Source organism: Microtus oregoni, unplaced genomic scaffold (genome assembly GCF_018167655.1).
Source record: "Microtus oregoni isolate MIOR12 unplaced genomic scaffold, Mior012 000021F_ref0000039, whole genome shotgun sequence".
Classification (NCBI taxonomy): Eukaryota; Metazoa; Chordata; class Mammalia; order Rodentia; family Cricetidae; genus Microtus; species Microtus oregoni.
The window spans coordinates 21,034,880-21,053,227 of record NW_024543080.1 but is presented as its reverse complement, the minus strand read 5'-3'; the positions used below and the strand labels follow the sequence as shown (position 1 = coordinate 21,053,227).

The 18,348-nt window shown below is 40.8% G+C and overlaps 1 protein-coding gene across 1 annotated transcript in view; it reads right to left on the bottom strand.

Annotated features, from left to right (window-relative positions):
• The window catches only part of Scfd2 (sec1 family domain containing 2), a 352,858-nt gene that overhangs the window by 301,911 nt on the left and 32,599 nt on the right, over positions 1-18,348 (bottom strand). The window contains exon 3 of the mRNA XM_041671663.1: positions 14,777-14,904. Within this exon, the coding sequence (XP_041527597.1) occupies positions 14,777-14,904 (128 nt within the window). The remainder of the gene's footprint in view (positions 1-14,776; positions 14,905-18,348) is intronic.

Sequence of the window (18,348 nt, the reverse complement as noted above, 5' to 3'; positions counted from 1 at the left end):
TCACTGCTGCAGACCTCTGCAGTCTTTACCCCTATAGAATCATGCAGGGAGCAGTCTTGAGCTGACTACATCTGGTTACTCCAGAGAAGGAGCTCACAGTGTGTCATGATGCACTCCACTGCACAGTGCACTTACTGTAGTACTTGAACTTTATCTCATTGGTTGTTTTTTATTGCTGCTACTTCTTTACATTTTAAACTTGCATCCTTTTTTCCAGGAGTAGGTGGTGCATTCATTTAATCCCAGCACTTCGGAGACAGAGGCAGATGGATCTCTGTGAGTTAGAGGTCAGCCTGGGCTACAGAGCATGTTCCAGGAGAGGCACCAAAGCTACAGAAAGAAACCCTATCTTAGAAAGAAAGAAAGAAAGAAAGAAAGAAAGAAAGAAAGAAAGGAAGAAAACTTGCATCTTTTTTATTCTCCTTCTTACATTTATCTAATTTGGGAGGTGGGAACATACTTTTTTCAAGTTATTTTTGTATATATTTTACCTGTATGAATTCCTGAGGAGTCATTAGATACCTGGCTTCCCTTGTGTTTTTCTTTCTTTTTTTTAAAAAAGATTTATTTATTTATTAAGTATACAGTGTTCTGCCTGTATGCATTCCTGCAGGCCAGAAGAGGGCACCAGATCTCCTTACAGATGGCTGTGAGCCACCATGTGGTTGCTGAGAATTGAACTCAGGACCTTTGGAAGAGCAGCCAGTGCTCTTAACCACTGAACCACCTCTCCAGCCCTCCCTTGTGTTTTTCTTTTTTTGTGCCTCCTTTTCTTTTCTTCATCCATCTATTGTAACAGGAAGATGCTGCTTGTTTGTCCTGGCTGCCTGGCTAGCGTAGACCCGAAATAATCACACAGAAACTGTATCAATTAAATCACTGCTTGGCCCATTAGCTCTAGCTTCTTATTGGCTAACTCTTACATATTAATTTAACCCATTTCTTTTCATCTGTGCATCACTACAAGATACTGTCTTACCGGCAAAGTTAAGGCATGTCTGACTCTGGTGGCTCTGTGGCGTCCCCCTGATTCCGCCCTTCTTCCTCCCAGAATACAACCTAGCTTTCCCTGCCTACCTAAGTTCTGCCTTGCTATAGGTCCAAAGCAGTTTCTTTATTCATTAATGGTAATCATAGCACATAGAGGGGACTCCCATATAAATCTATTACTTCCACATTTCCATAAATAAGGTTTAACCTCATAGAAAATTCTACATTACCTATTCTGTTGTCTGACTTATAGTACTTGATGACATACTAGTATGCTTCAATCGGTCTTGTTGCATCGGATACACGATGGTGGTGCTGTTCCTTAGTCGTCACTGAGTGATTCTAGGGTTTAATGGCTCAATCCCTAGATAAGATCTCTAAATAAATCCTAGGATATACTAAACAGATGTGCATATTGCATTGTAAAAACAAAAGAAGAATAAAAGTGATGGGCAACAAATCTCTTTAAAAGATCATAATTATCCAACTGCTGAAACTGATACACAATAAAATGGATAAAATGCTGTGTGAAGACTTTGACATTAACTAGTAAAAATAATCAGTCACCTCAAAGAGAGTACAAACAAGCAAATTAATCCAATCTAGACCACGGAGAGAAAAGAAAAACACAGCAGCCTGGGGCTTGAGTGATTCAGCAAAGTGGGTAAGAAAATCAGCACATGAATGAAAAAACTGCCAGTGTGGAGGAAAAAAAATCAGCAATAAGATTGAGATTTTGGAGAATAAATACAAATTTTGGAAATGACTTAATAAGTCAAACAGAAAATACAGAGAAAAGAAAACCTAATAAACAGGACCAAAAAAAAAAAATCAGAAATGGAAGACAAAGCCCAGAGAATACTCAAACAATAAGAAGACAGAAAAGATAAACATGAACAGAATGTCCAAGAACTATGGAGCAATCTAGAAACCAGGCCTAAGAGAACCCAGGATGCAAGAAGGAGCCTAAATAAAAACTAAAGATATAAAATATATATCAGATGAAATCATAGTACAAATTTCCCCAAATCTAGAAAAGAAGCATTCAGAAACTCAAGTAGGTATGACCACAACATGTCAAAATACAAAGCAAAAAAAAAAACACACTAAAATCTGTAAAAGAAAAACATAAACTCAACTGCAAAGAAAAACACGTCAGAATAATATGAGATCTCTCACCAGCAATCCTAAATGCCAGGAGAGCAGAAAACAGTTTAAGTCATGAAACTGAGTAACTATCATCCAAGATTATTATATTTGGGAAAGCTGTCATTTAAAATTGACAGTAATGAAAGGACGTTTCATGAAAAACATAAAATGAGGCAGTTCCACCAGCCAATAAAATCACAGGAGCCAGTGACCATCTTAATAACTTCAAATGTAAATGAACTCAACAAATATCCTCCTCTATCAAGGCTTTAACACACCTGCTCTCACGCTACACTCCAGAGCCATATTACTAAAAGCGCAAAATATAGACATGGAGACCAATGGAACAGGATAGAAAACCCGGAAATAAACCTTAATCCACTTAATTTTCAACAAAAACATCTAAAGAATACATTAGAAAAAAGATAGGTTTGCACTGGGGAAAACTGGAAATCCACAGATCTGATAATGAATCTAGATTTCTATCGTATCACCCTGCAAAATGAATCAAAGACACGGAAAGTGCTGGAGAAAAACACAGGTAAAACACTTCAAGTTACAGGCACGGAGGCTGTTAAGATGGCTCAGCAGTAAGAGCACTGGTCCCAGAGGACCCAGGTTCAATACCCAGTACCCACATGTGGCTCACAACTGTCCGAAACTCCAGTTCCAGAAATCTGATGCCCTCTTCTGGCCTTTGCACCAGACACTCATGAGGTGTACAGACATGCATGCAGGCAGACCACTGTATACTTAAATAAAAAAATCAAAGGACACTGATATTAAAAAAAAAATTTTAAATAAATAAATAAAAGCAACACACAGACAGAAGGACCTCCCACATCACTAAGTCAACAGAGAGCCTACTGCATCCACACTTATTGCTACATTAATAGCAATATCTAAGAAACAGAACTAAGCCTACCTATCTACCAACAAAAGATGGATAAAGAAAATGTACAAACACACAATGGAGTCTTATTCAGCTATAAATAAAAATCATGGGCAAAATGAATAGAACAAAAGGACATTATATTGTGTGAAATAAGCCAGCCTCAGAAAAGACTCTACAGCCCAAGCTGGTTTAAAACTTACTAGATAGGCCAGGTTAGCCTGAGAATCATAGCAATCCAGTCTCCAAATTGACCTGACTTATAAGAAATTCTTTTTTTTCTCCAGTCAGGTACTCATAGAGTCCAGGCTACGAGAACTTTTGATCCTCCTGCCTCTACCTACAGGGCCTGAGATCAGAACAAGCACATACCACCATGCCAAGTTTTATGCAGTGCTGAGGACTGAACCTAGGGTTTCATGCTCACTAGGCAAAACTCTGCTACAGCCCCAGCCCTCATTAGAATCCTCAAGGAAAGTCTTCGTTTAGAAAGGAAATGATGGTAATTACTATCAGGAAAGTCTCCAAAACTATAAAACTCATTATTAGTAGAGATGAATACATAGTCTAATTCAAAATACTTTGTTATTGCAATGGCAGCGTGGAAGCCGTTAGGTCTCTAGTATAAAGCCAAAAGTGAAAATTTTCAAAAACAACTGCAGTTAGAGTAAGTTAAAAAAATATAAAAACAGTAAGTTGATTGTAAACACAAAAATATACATTTGGGGAATAGGGTAAAAGCCTAGGCATTTGTTTGTGATCAAAGTTGTTGTGAGCTTAAAATAGTCTATTATAACAATATGCCCTAGCCGGGCGGTGGTGGCGCACGCCTTTAATCCCAGCACTCGGGAGGCAGAGGCAGGCGGATCTCTGTGAGTTTGAGACCGGCCTGGTCTACAAGAGCTAGTTCCAGGACAGGCTCGAAAACCACAGAGAAACCCTGTCTCGGGGAAAAAAAAAAAATGTCTTCTGTAAGCTCATGGTGACCACACAACTGAAAACTGCAGCAGATGCTCAAACAGAAAAACGACAGGAATTAGAGCTTCACACTGCAGAACAAATACCACAGCACAAAGGTAAACAACAAGTAAAGGGTAACAGATAAACAACCAGAAAACAACCAAACGAGCGGAACAAGCCCTGAAAACAAGTAAGAGCTTGAAATACAAAGAGTTCAAGTGATCATCCAAAGAATACAGAACAGCTGAACTGGTGGAAAACAAGACCGAAGTGTATGCTGTCTACAGCAGGGATCTGTTAGCTTAAAAGACACACATAGACTGAAAGTAAAAGATGAAGATAGCTCATACACACACTGGACAAAAGAAAACAAACAGAGGTCTAAACCTTATGAGACAAAACAGTATTCAACCTAAGACTGCTGCAGGAAGTGAATACACATAGTGTGAATATGTCAAGGAGATGAGGGATGGTTCAGGGGTTAAGGGCACTTATTGTTCTTGGAGAGGACCTGGGTTTGGTTCCCTGCCCCCACAGGGGGCTCACAGCAACTAACTTCAGTACAAGGGGATCCACCTCTGACTCCACAGGTACCAGGCACATGCTGTGGTGCACACATATGCAGGCAAAACACTTGTGTTTATGAGTTAAAGAAATCTTTAAATTTCATGTATGAATATATATCAAAGCATTAAATAGGTAAACCAAGTATTAATAAATCTAAAAAGAGAACTGGGCTCTAGTTCAATAACAGGAGGCTTCAATGCCCTACTTAGCCCCATTAGACCTAATAGACATGTATGAAACCATCCATCCAGTAAAAGTGAAGTATGCATGTTGCTCTAGCACTCAAGGAACACTGTAGGAAGGAACATTCTCTAAGAGAGATAGGATATTACATCACAAAACAAGTCTTAATGAATTCAAGATTGAAATAGTTTGGTAAATGCTTCCCAACCACAACAGTGAGAAGTTAGGACCAACAACAGGAGGAATCTTAGAAAGTTCACAAACATTCAGAATTAAACAACATACTCCACTTGAGAAACCAATATATAACATAAACCCCAAAGGGAAATTGAGAAGTGATTTGAGACAAAAAGGAAAAAAAAAACAAGAAAAGGAAACAGGGTTGGCAAGATGGTTCTGCAGTTACCAGAGTTCACTTCACAACCTCCTTACCTCTGGCCCCAGAGACTGACTCTCTCTCTCTCTCTCTCTCTCTTACTCTCTCTCTCTCTCTCTCTCTCTCTCTCACACACACACACACACACACACACACACACACTATGGTAGCTTAGCTTGAAGAAATATCACCTATAGGCTCTAACATTTAACACTCGGTACTCAGCTGATGGTGCTGTCTGGGAAGACCTAGGAGGTCTTCCTTGTTAGAGGAAGTAGAGCTTGGGGCAGGGGGGTGAGATTTCAAAGCCTGGTACCATTCCCAGTGTGTATCCCTCTGTCTCTCTCTGTTTCTCTCTCCCTCTCTGTCTCTCCCTCCTTTCTTTCCTCTCTCTCTGCAATACAAATACAATAAAAATAAAAAATTCTTAAGAAACAAATAAGCCCAATTGATCATAATCTAAATTTACACCAACAAAAACTTATAGATTCTAAATAGTCTAACACTGAACCCCAAGGAACTAGAAAAACAGCAAACCTTAATTTAGCATAAGGAAGAAAATAATGTAGATCAGAACAAAGTAAGCTCAATAAAAAATAGAAAACACACACACACACACAAAGTGAAACCTGCGTTGGTTTCTTGTAAACAAAACCAAACATCCAGCAAGAAAGACAGAGAAAGAGCACCCATGCACTCTTCGAGGCACACGGGTCTGGTTCAGGAGAAGGTACAGAGCTTGAAACCACACAAAGCTGGGCCTGGATAAAGAGCAAGGCAAAGGGGCTCCGTTAAGCAGGAGGCCTGTGCTGAACTCAAGACCCAAAGACCACCAGGTTGGGAGTTAATCATCTGTTATCCTGTGATGACTACCTACTCTAGATGGTCTGAAAACAGAACCCTCTTTTTATATGACCCAGGTAGTTGGCTGAATCACTCAGTATGTTGTGCTCAATGAGCTCCCAGGCCTGGCTTTCTGATATGATTTTGATACTCATGTGTCTCTGTGATGTTGGTTTAATTTAGTAAGTTCATAGGTAGTAATGATTTGCTTGTGTAAATAACTCCTTTATCAGTCTATGGCTCGCTGTTTGTGCTGGACACAATGAGTGTTTACTTACACAAACACATTCAGTCATTCAAAAGTCAGCCTGAAAGCTGAAATTTTATATGATATAGAATAATTTAAAGTAGTCTGCAACCTGGACCTCCATACCCTATAAGAATCTAATACATAAAAAATTCAAATAGTAACTGAGACAAGGTCTAGCTATACATGCCATACTGGCTTGGAACTCTCTACTTAGCCCAGGCTATCCTCCAACTCTTCCTCCTCCTGCCTCAGCTTAGTCTCTAGAAAAAATGCCATGAATTATAAATCTTTTTTTAATGTTAATGTTTTACATTTTACTTTTTCAAGAACTTCATGCATGAGTACTGTATTAGTATCATTTCTACCTCAACTTCTCCTGTTTACATGCACTCCCTCTCAAATTCAAGACATCTTCTTCTTTAATTACCATTGTTACAAGTGTTCTCTCTCTTTCCCTCTCTCTCCTGAGTCCATCTGTTGCTCATATGCTCATGTGTTTGAGGCTGACCACTTGGGATTGGATGACCAGACAAGACTGTCTCCTTTTGACATCTAACAGTGACTCCACTGAACTCTATGGAATTGTGCCAATTTTAAATCACATAGGCTATGGCAATCTTTTCAATAATGACTCTCAAAGATGTCCCATGAACCCATGTTTCTGACACACTTCCAGGCAAAGTCAAAACTATGCTGATAATATTGAATTTCTGCTACTCTACTGTTTTTGTACTTTTGGCGTAAAAATGATTGTGGTCAAAAGTGTTGGGCCTTAATACCAATCAAAATAGTGGCACCAAATTATACAAGCAGTCAGCTTCATTTCAGAATGGCCATGATGCAAATGTTATTCATTTGGTACAGTACAATCTTGGGAAGCAATCAGAGAGGAGGTGGTAAGGGGGCAGAACAGAAACATCCTTTGTGCCCCTCTGCCAGGGTCAGGGCAAGAAGGAGAAACTGCATTCTGTACAATGAATGCAAGGACAAGTTAGAAGTCTACAAAAGAAAAAGAGGGAAACTAGAAAGCATATAGAGGGCTGGGATGGCTCAGTAAGCAAAGCACTTACAATGCAGAGTGAAGACCTTTGATGGAGGAAGGTCATTGGTTAAAAAATAAAGAAACTGCTTGGCCCTCATAGGTTAAAACATAGGTGGGAGGAGAAAACAGAACAGAATGCTGGGAGGAAGAGGAAGTGAGCTCAGAGGCCATGCTCCCCTCTCCCGGGCAGACGCAATGAAGCAAGCTGCCAGGTCAGACACGCTGAATCATTCCCAGTAAGACTGGTGCTACTCAGATTATTAGAGATGGGTTGATCGGGATGTGAGAATTAGCCAGTAAGGGCTAGAGCTAATGGGCCAAGCAGTGTTTAAAAGAATACAGTTTGTGTGTTGTTATTTCGGGTTTAAAGCTAGCCAGGCGACCAGGAGCTGGGGCGGCAGGAACACAGCCCACAGCTCCCACAACAGACCTTAGCTCAAGTCACCAGGACCCAGAGAAACCTAGCACAGCACTGTGTCTCCAGAATCCAGAATCGAAGTGCAGGGAATACATGGTCTTATTTTGGAAAGTGAAGTGGAAATAGGATGAGAGGCTAAGACTCTAAGGTCCATAAAACGCATTAGCTGAACTCCATGCAAGGCATAACCACAGATGACAGATCTAGACAGCAGCAAACTGGAAGTAAAGAACAGAAGGCATGAACCTATTAGAAAGAGAAAGGGATCAAAAAGGCAGATGATGTGCGGACATGACAGATGCCCCAGAGACTTCAAGTGGAACAAAAGCATCAGAAAGGAAATCTGGAAACATAAGCAGTAGCACATCATGCTAAAGCAGAAATGCTGAAGGTTCCTTTCTATCACGCCCACACTCAGGAGAACCCGTTCACTGAACCAAGTGCTACACACTACCCTGTCCCAGTTCTCCAAATGACCAGGGAAGATAGACGAAGACACTGTCTGCAAAGGCGTTAGGTTAATGCACATTACACCGTGGCAAGGGCTCAGAAAAGAGTGGTGGTTCCATAGAACCAGAGTTACCAAGGAAGGGGTGGGAGGTGGGGAAGATGGAAACTTCATTAACTCCACAAAGAAAGCAACACCCAGGTTAGGTCAAAAATAACACAGGTTTTACAACAAAAGACAAAGGAGTAAGATTAAGTATACATGTGCTTGGGACTGTATGTTGGGAAGTGAGTAATTAGACTAATCAAGGTGGTGGCAGGAAAATGACAGCACACACAACAGGAAAATATGCAACCCTTTAAAAAGGGACTTCTTACTAGAACATAAGCTGAGAAAACCCTGAGTGTCACATTCACCTGAAAGAAGCCAGGCAAATAACCCTAACTGTATGTGTCCTGGACTCACAGACCAGCCTAGGCACACTTTTCTCTCTCTAGTTAGCACCTGATGCAGGGTACTGAAGGCAGTCCTGGAGGTCAGCCTCCAGGGGTGAGAAGAGAAGGGGAGAAAGCAGAGCTGGAAGAGCAGATAAATAAAATATTGCAGACAGCAGAGACCTGCCTCCTCCGAGAAGGCTTACACAGAGGAGCAAGGTGTAGAGGGAGAAAGCAGGGGGGCAAGTGGGTGTCCTACAGGGCCTGAAGACATAGGGTGGTTCAGAAAGAGCAGGCTGTAGGTGTAGGTGCCCCAAGGGCCTGAAGGCATAGAACAAAAGAGGAGGCTGTGGGTGTGGGTACCCCACAGGGCCTGAAGACATAGGGTGGTTTAGAAAGTCCCATAGGTGTGGGGCTTCCTAAGGCACTGGCCCTCGGAGGGCTTTAAGCAAGGAATGGCACTGTCATAGCAGCACCTGCAGCAGTGCACACAACCGCTTTCTAGAAAGAGACTGCAGAAGGAAGTCAGACAGACCCAGGCTTATATCTTCACTTAGTCTCTGGTCACAGTGTCACAGCCCGGTTCTCAGCCTATGGGCGGCAACCCTTTCCAGAGGGGTTGGATGTCAGGTATTTACAGTATGATTCATAACAGTAGCAAAATTACAGTTATGAAGTAGCAAAGAAAATAATTTTATGGCTGGGGTGACCACAAATGAGGAACCGTATTAAAGGGTTGCAGCATTAGGAAGGTTGAGAACCATTGCAGTAGACACAAAGCATATCAGCTATTTGAACACAGAAACTTAACATATACAGTTGTTAATTGTCTGAAATAAAAGAATAAGAGGAACCTAAGGGTATCACGGGAAGATGCAGTTTACAACACCATAGTGGAGAAAACAAAAGGTTAAGAGACCTACGGGTGAACCTTAGACCCCCGAGAACGGGGCACTCCTCAGCTGTTGGTCCTCTCAGGAGTGGAAACAGCACTGCTTCTCCAAGCACTGGGCGAGCTGCACTGGGGAGCACAGGCAGGCACCGACCCTGGGCACCGACCCTGTGCAGGGAGTACTGCTGACACAACACGGGCAGAACAGACATTCCTGGGAAGCAGACAAGGAGCAAGTACCTTCTTTGCCCTTCAGCCCCACGGTCTCCTCAGTACTATTTTTTAGCATAGCCTGTCAGGGAGCCAGAGGGAAGAGAATTGTGCTCTGCAGAGTCCCAGCACCTATGGCATCAAACAGAAGTGGAGCCCTAATCTGAGAGACAACATAACCGCATAGGAGTCCTGCAAATGAAACTCAACCTTCCTAGATCTCAGTTGACTGGGTCTGTAAAATGAATGTGAAAATGGATGGCAAACTCACATGATTATTGGGAGCATGAAATAACTGAACTATCTAAAAATTCAGTAACTACACAGCAAAGGTTACTTTTCTTGTCCTTTCCAAAAATTAATAACAAGTAAAACATAAAACAATGTGAGACTCAGTCCATATATGGAGCCCAGGACATGCCTAGATTTTCTCATATTTTGTAAATTATTCTTATTGCATGATGTATTGGTATTAATTAGTGTTTAATCTCTCCTCTTGCGAACTTTTCCAATCCCACTCTTCCTCCCTTTGAGCTGTGCTCTTCCATTCTCTTGTGTTGCTTTCTCTTTCATACACACATACATACATACATACATACATACACACACACAAATACTCTCCCCCTGCTCTCTCTCTCCTCTCTCTCTCTTCTCTTCATCACAAAATTCTTCATAATAAAGAAAAAACCCAAATGCGACAGAAGCATGGCTGGTATCCAGTCAAAACAGAGTGAATTCAGGGCCGACACCGGCAGCAGGGTCCTCTCCTGCTGGGCAGAGCATCCATTCTCTAACTCCAGGGAGCGACATTTCCCCAGCTTTATGGTAAACTGAAATTGGGCTTATAAGCAACACAAGTGTGGCCCGCCCTCAAATACAACTGTGTATCCTTCACAGTCTGAAGAAATGAAGGTTACAGGCACACGATGTCTCGTAAAGCAGACTAGGATGCTGCAGAGAAGGACGATGGCTGAGAGCACCGTCCTCACCACTAAAATACGCCTGCTGTCTGCTGCCATGCTCCTGGCTGTGATGATCAGAGACTCACTCTCTGAAACTAAAAGCAAGTACCAACTAAATGCTTTCTTTTATTTAAATAAAAAAGCACTGAAATAATAAACAGAGTTCTGAAGCATAGAACAGTCTTTCAAGACATCTAGGGGAAAGAAAGGACAACAATATTTCACTTCAGCTCTACCGGGGTGTTCCTGCCACAAGGCCAGCACCAGAATGTCCTTCTGCAGAGAGCAAAATGCCAAGCCCTAAAGACCTCTCAACACGATGGAACTCCAGAGAGGGGAGTGCTGGAAACGGAGCAGAACCTGAGCTAGGAATTTCTATTCCTGTCTCCTCTGCTTGGCCTTCTAGGGTGGAAACAAATGTATTTCTTGGGGTCTATTTGTTTTTTTACTTTCAGAATACATTTTTCCTTTTGTGAAAGTCAGTGGGGAAAAAACAATTCCCTTTCCAGGGTTTTAAAAATCACTTTTCTGGAACGTATCTACTTAACTGACAATTTCATAACAAACTCTCAGTAAGATGACAGATGTTTAGATATACTATGATAAAATGAAGTTTTTTCTTTGTTGCAGCAATTACTTTTATCATTTAAGAGAACGAAGTTTATTTCTATTGGTGCTCATAATGCTGAGGGATTTTATACTGAAGATCTGAGGTTTCCAGCAGGAAAAACCCTCTCATAAATTTAAACACAAGCAAATCCTCGGTCTAGAATCAAATCTGTTTAATGTCTCAAAAACACCAGAAGCCTAGATTACAGGCAGAGAATTCATACTTTAGTAAATTTACAGCAGAGGCCAGGGAGTCCTGAGGAGTTCAGAGAACATAATGAAGTCCTGACTGCTGCTTTCAGCATCCCAGCCACTTGAGACCCAGGCAACAGACATGTGACTGTTTAGCTGGGTGACAGGCAGCTTTCAAATACTGATGTCTCGGTGTATTTAAAACGTCCTCTTCTTTTTCTTACTTCTCGTGGTTATGGATCTGTATATGGGAATGAGAGCCACGAGTAACTCTGGCTAGTGGCACACAGCAGCGGTGGGTAGCCACGCTGTGTTATCTTTCACTAACTGAAGTTGGCACGGGGATAAAGCATGAGCTGGCCCTGCTCACAGGCGACTGTTTCTTCCCTCCCTCACCCCACCTCCCTGTCTGGAGTTCTGGGATAAAGAAAACCACTTTATCTCTTTTAGGGAGGGGGGAGTTGATAGGAAAAAAATCAAACATTTGAGTTCTTCATGGAGTTACTCAGGGGTTTTGTTTTGTTTGTTTGTTTTTTTTTTAATTTCTGGCTTTAGCTATTTTTCACAGATAGAGCTCTTTAGAAAAGTAAAGTTTATTGATTTTTAAAGAGTCCAGTGTTGAGCTATAAAAGTTGATTTATGCTCTACGATATCACAAAAAAACACAGTATAAGTCGTCATGCAGATCGTCTGTGCAATCTGGCTCTTCTTAGTTCACAGTATGAATTAGTTCTTGTGTCACTGTACTTATGAGTAAGAACTCCAAACGAAGCACACTTGGTAGTATCACATACAGGACTGTGGAAAGGAAAGTGAGGCAAGGAGCCCAGCCAGCATGGTGGTGCACCCCAACACTGGGGAAGCTAAGAAAAGAGGATTTTTTCCAAGGCATGCAACTGGGGGGCAGTATGGGGGGTATCCACTAGATGAATTAGAGTCATACGGAGTCAAGATTGGATCCCTAGAACCCACGTTAAAAGCCTGACATGTAATTGCCATGCTCAAGAAGTAGAGAGAAGAGATGCCTGCATGACCTGACTTTGTAAATAATATGGGAAGTTATGGAGCAAGATACCCAATGATGTCAGCCTCAAGTCTTCATATGCAGCATACTGAGAAATACAAGTGCTCATATACAGTCAAACACGCATGCACTACATATACACACACCTCACAGCACATATGTTAGAGAGAGAGAATAAAAGGGAAGTTAGAAAGGGAGAACTGCAGGAACTAGAATTAATAGTCAAACAACAAAATGGTTTTAAAGGAACAACTTCTACTCAAAACAGGCTGTGCATTGTCTACAAGGAGTTAGCGCAGCTGAGGACAGAGTGCATCTTCTCTGACAGGAGATGTCTACATCTGAATTCCAGCCCTACTCCTCAGAGACGGGCAACTGGAGGTGAACATTGGTCCTTGTGTGAAAAACAATGGTTACACAGAGTGACTGGAGGCTAACTTCTACAGTGCTATAATGATTCACAGGATGCAACTATAACGAGAAGACCGGCCATTTTCTAGGAGCTCAGTAAACATCAGCAGAGAAGACAGGATATCTTCTAGGAGCTCAGTAACCATTAGTTGCTTTCACTTTCCAAACACTAAAAGTTATTTGTTTTAGTATTTTCATGTCATGGTCTCTAATTGGTTTTCTCCTAGCTTCATTTACACTCTTCTACTTTCAAAATGTATTTCATCCTGATAGTTGATGATACTTGTATCCATAATTAATCAAGAATTTAGACATTGTGTTAGTTTGTTTGGTTTTGTTGTTTTTGTTTTGTTTTTTGAGACAGGGTTTCTCTGTAGCTTTGGAGCCTGTCCTGGAACTAGCTCTTATAGACCAGACTGGCCTTGAACTCACAGAGTCCCATCTGCCTCTGCCTCCCGAGTGCTGGGATTAAAGGTGTGCGCCACCACCCCCCCCAGCGTATGTTAGTTTCTTATTCACTTTCTGACAGAAACAAGGAAGGGGTCATTTTGGCTGATGGTTTCAGGATGCAGTTCAACATGGTGACTGGTCAGGGTCACAGGGAATCTGCAGCCAGGAAGCAGACAGCGAGGAAGGCTGAGCCTCAGCCTGCTTTCTCCTTTCTTGCTTCTCTGTCCAGTCTAGGCCCCTCCACCCAAGGAAGGCCTCCCACATTAGAATGGATCCTCCCACATCAATTAACTTAAAGCGCTGTTGCGTCCGCATCCCGACAAGCAGACACTCAGAGCAGCCCTCACTCCCATCCATAAGGACACACTAATACTTACAAGCTAGCAGAGAGCACACCACAAGAGAGAAGGGAACTCTATCACTAAAAGAGGAATACATTTTCATGTTTCTAAAAGTAAATTCTACCTATGAGCAAGATCTAATATCCATATTAAAATATCTCTGTATTTTAAATCATTGTCTTATTTAAGAAAACAATACTGTAAAAGCGGGGTGGAGCTCGAGAGATGGCTCAGTGGGTAAGCTGTGTTAGTATGAGGACCTGAGTTCATATCTCAGCCTCATGAATAACAAAAACTGGGTGCTTACTTTGGCAGCACACATACTAAAACAGGAAAGAAAAGGGAATTTTTTTTCTAAATCAAAGTATTGCTGTGTTATTCTCTTTTTGATCAAAACAAAAGAAGTTATTTATATTTAAGATATAAATTCCATTTTATAAGACAAACATCAAAGCTGAATGGGGACAAAGGAGAAAAAAATAAGCAATGTATTCTCTTGGTGAACAAGGCTCAACCACCCATCATGTGCATAGACAATCAGCAGGATGGCCATGGAAGACAAGCGACAGGACAGCCTGTCTGCCCATTCAATTACTGTTTTTATAATAGTTAAACATTGATTCAGAACTGATGAAAGCACATTCCTCTATCATAAGAGGGAGAGAAAGTAGATATAAAATAGAATTTGCTGACAGTGGTTCTGAGCAATCATCAATTAGGAAAGTAAAAGAATTATTCCAGCCAGGTAGTGGCGGCGCGCACATTTAATCCCAGCATTTGGGAGGCAGAGGCAGACAGGTCTCTGTGAGTTTGAGACCAGCCTGGTCTTCAGAGTGAGTTCTAGGACAGGCTCCAAAGCTACATAGAGAAACCCTGTCTCAAAACAACAACAAAAAAAATATTCCATATATTCAAAGACTCTCCTGGACTTTTCAAGTTGAAACTTAGAAAAGCAGTTAGTGCTAAGCCCCAGGGACAGTGTGCACATATTCCTTCTCCTTGTCAATAGTTCACAAATAGTCAATACTTTTATCTAAATTCCATTTTGGCTAGGGTAGCCACAGTTCAGGAGAAGGTTAGAGAAGTTTCCTCAGACTGCCATGGCTCCGCTAGGAGTGGACAGAGAGGCTTACCCATACTCATCTTGATGGGCAGGTTTTCTCTGCTGGCTGCTTCCACTAGATGTCTCCGAACTTCCATCACTGCCTCTTTGTGCTTGGTGTTCAATAAGGCTTCCCACAGGGCCTTGGCTGAGGTGTCACTACAGTGGAAGCACAAAACAGCTCAGAATAAATTCTTACTGGGGAAAGGGAAAAACTAGAAGAAAAGAAAAAAGCCAGCATTATCTTATAAGCACTGATACAGTCATTACCACTGGCAAGTATTAACTTGATACAAGATAGCCAATTCATTTAATGGGCAGAATATTGAGGAATTAAGGGGGCAACAAAATCAAAACATAGGGGAGAAGAAAGACTACATCGTTCCATGAAAATGTGAGAAAATTATATGTTAGATTATTTTGAGATTTTTTTAATTGAAATCAGTTCACAGTTCACATGTTTCATTGCTAAAGAAACATGAATGTCATATAAGCCAAAATGAAATGTAAGGCTCAAAATGACTTAACGATAGTGATAAACACTGTTATGAACTTGAGATAGCATATTGTCTGAGAAGCACAGAGAAATCCTTAAAGAGAATTCTTGTGTGAATTCTCAATAGACCTCCTCATCAGCAAACTTCCTACGGAATAAGAATGAGGACTTGCACTCAGTAGCTGGCTCTGAAGTATTCCACTCCAGGCCTTCAGTTTGAAGGATGGCACTTATGGAGGCCTTTACAATTCTCTGTTTGATAGCAGCCCCAAGCACTGCATTATGCAGGGTCTCATCTGGGTTCACTTCCCAGTAGCTCTCTGTCTCATCCGCAATGCTGTCTTCCCACTATAAATGAGGGCAGTGTTCTTTCCGGAAGGCCGCTGCCACAAAGCCAAGTATACACATTTGTAGTAACATTTTCAAAACTCCATGCAAAGGAAACAAGGATGACTTCTGTCCTTTCTCCACTTAAAGCCCCCTAACTCACACACTAACCTCTCAATAGAGTGGTAGCTCTCATTACCACCTACTTTCCCATAGTGAAGTAACATCTTTAAATACTCAAAACTAGAACTCCTCTGATGCTTATCTTGGCTACAACTTGGTGAACTGAGTAATACACAGAAAATCAGTAAAGCACATTTCACAGTTCTGTGAGCATGTTTCCTGACACTCAGTGAGCTGGGCAGGGTAGACTTGACCAGAATGTAGGCTACAATGTCCAATATTTGGGGCTCTGGGTAGAACTAGAAATGGAAGTAACGGGACACTGAGAGCCTGGGCTTGACTCTTAAGACTGGGCATTCTGTCACTGATGCCACTGCTTATAGGCACAAGAAAAGAATCTATGTCCAGCTTTTGAATGTAAACTCACATCAGAGACTTATAGGAAGCTTCCAGGCCTTCATCCTAGGCCTTGGGCTAGACCTTGCCCCTCACTGTTCCCCTATCTTTTTCTGAGGCATCCAGCTTCTTCAACAGAGCAGCTACCTCTTCCAGCTGCTCACAGCTACTGTGGGAATCCCAGTCTACATGTGTAGAAGCCCTTTTTATAGTCATATACTCAGTATTGTGTCCTCTAGAAGACCCTAACAGAACGCTGCGTCTATTATCCTTAAGTTTAAATGGACAGGCAACTGAATCCTATCAGACCACCATGGATTAAAGTTGGATTTCAACAATAGCAGAAACAACACAAAGCCTATGAACTCATGGAAGCTGAACAACTCTATAAATTACTACTGAATCAATGAGGAAATAAAGAAAAATTAAAGACTTCCAAAAATTCAATGAAAATGAATACACACGTACCCAAATTCGTGGGACACAAGAAAGCAGTGCTAACAGGAAAGTTCATGGCACTAAGTGCCTTCATGAAGAATTTGGAGAAATCTCATACTGGTAACTTAACAGGACATCGGAATGCTCTAGAACAAAAGGAATCAAGCTCACCCAAAAGGAGTAGACAGGAGGAAATAATCAAACTGAAAGCTGAAATCAATAAAATGGAAACAAACAGAACAATACTAAGAATCAATGAATCAAAGGGCTGGTTATTTGAGAAAATCAACAAGATAGACAAATCCTTATTCAAACTTCCTAAAACACTAAAAAAGCACATCCAAATTAACAAAATCAGAAACCAAAATGGAGATATAATAAAGACACTGAGGAAATCCAAAGAATCCAAAGGTCATACTTTAAAAATTTGTACTCCACAACACTGGAAAATCTAAAAGAAATGAATAATTTTCTTGCTAGATACCACTTATCAAAGTTAAATCAAAATCAGACAAACAATTTAAATAGACCTATAACCCCTAAGAAAATAGAAGTCATTAAAAGTCTCCCAACCAGACAAAGAAAAAGCTCCAAGCCAAATGGTTTTGGCACAGAATTCAGCAAGACATTCAAAGAAGAACTAATACCAATATGCCTCAAATCACTCTACAAAATAGAAACAGAAGGAACATGGACAAATTCATTTTATGAGACCACAATCACCCTGACACACAAAGCTACACAAATATTCAATACAGAAAGAGAAATACGGACCAGTTTCCCTCATGAACATAGATGCAAAAATACTCAATCAAATATTCTCAAACCGAATTCAAGAACACATCAAAAAGATCATCCACCATGATCAAGTAGGCTTCATTCCAGAGATGCGAGGATGGTTCAACATAAAAAACATAAAAAAAAATCAGACAATGTAATCCACCATCACAAAAACAAACTGAAAAAAAATGATCGTCTTACTAAATGCTGAAAAAAACCTTTGACAAAATCTAATGCCCCTTCCTAATAAATGTCTTGAACAGCTTAGGGATAAAAAATACATAACCTAAACATAATAAAGGCAATTTACAGCAATCTGGTAGCCAACATCAAATTAAATGGAAAGAAACTCAAAGCAATTCCATTAAAATCAGGAACAAGACAAGGCTGTCCACGCTCTCCATATCTATTCAATATACTTGAAGTTCTAGCTAGAGCAATAAGACAACTAAAGGAGATCAACGGGAAATAAATTGAAAAAAAAAGAAGTCAAAACATCACTATTTGTAGATTATATGACATTGTACATAAATGATTCCAAAAATTCTACCAGGAACTCCTACAGCTGATAAATGCTTTCAGCAAAGTGGCAGAATACAAGATTAACTAAAAAATAATCAGTATAACCCAGACCCAGAGAGACAAATATGTACTCACTCATAAGTGGTTTTTAGACACAAAGAAAAATCAGCCTACAATTCACAGCCCCAGAGAACCTAGACAACAAAGAGGACCCTAAGAGAGACATACATGGATGTAATCTACATGGAAAGCAGAGAAAGATAAGATCTCCTGAGTAAATTGGGAACATGAGCATCATGGGAGAGGGTAGAAGGGCTGCTTTTTGCCCTGTCTGAAAAATTGGCTGAGGCTAAAGTGAAGAATCCTAGATTAATTCAATCAGTAGAGGAAGCTTTAGAACAGCCTAGTATGTTATGTGGTTATTAGTGTTCACTCTAATGAAAAGAGGAAGCTGGGCAAATAATAATACAAAATGTATAATTTGAGAAGAAAAGGAACACCAGGAAATGGAATGGAGTTAA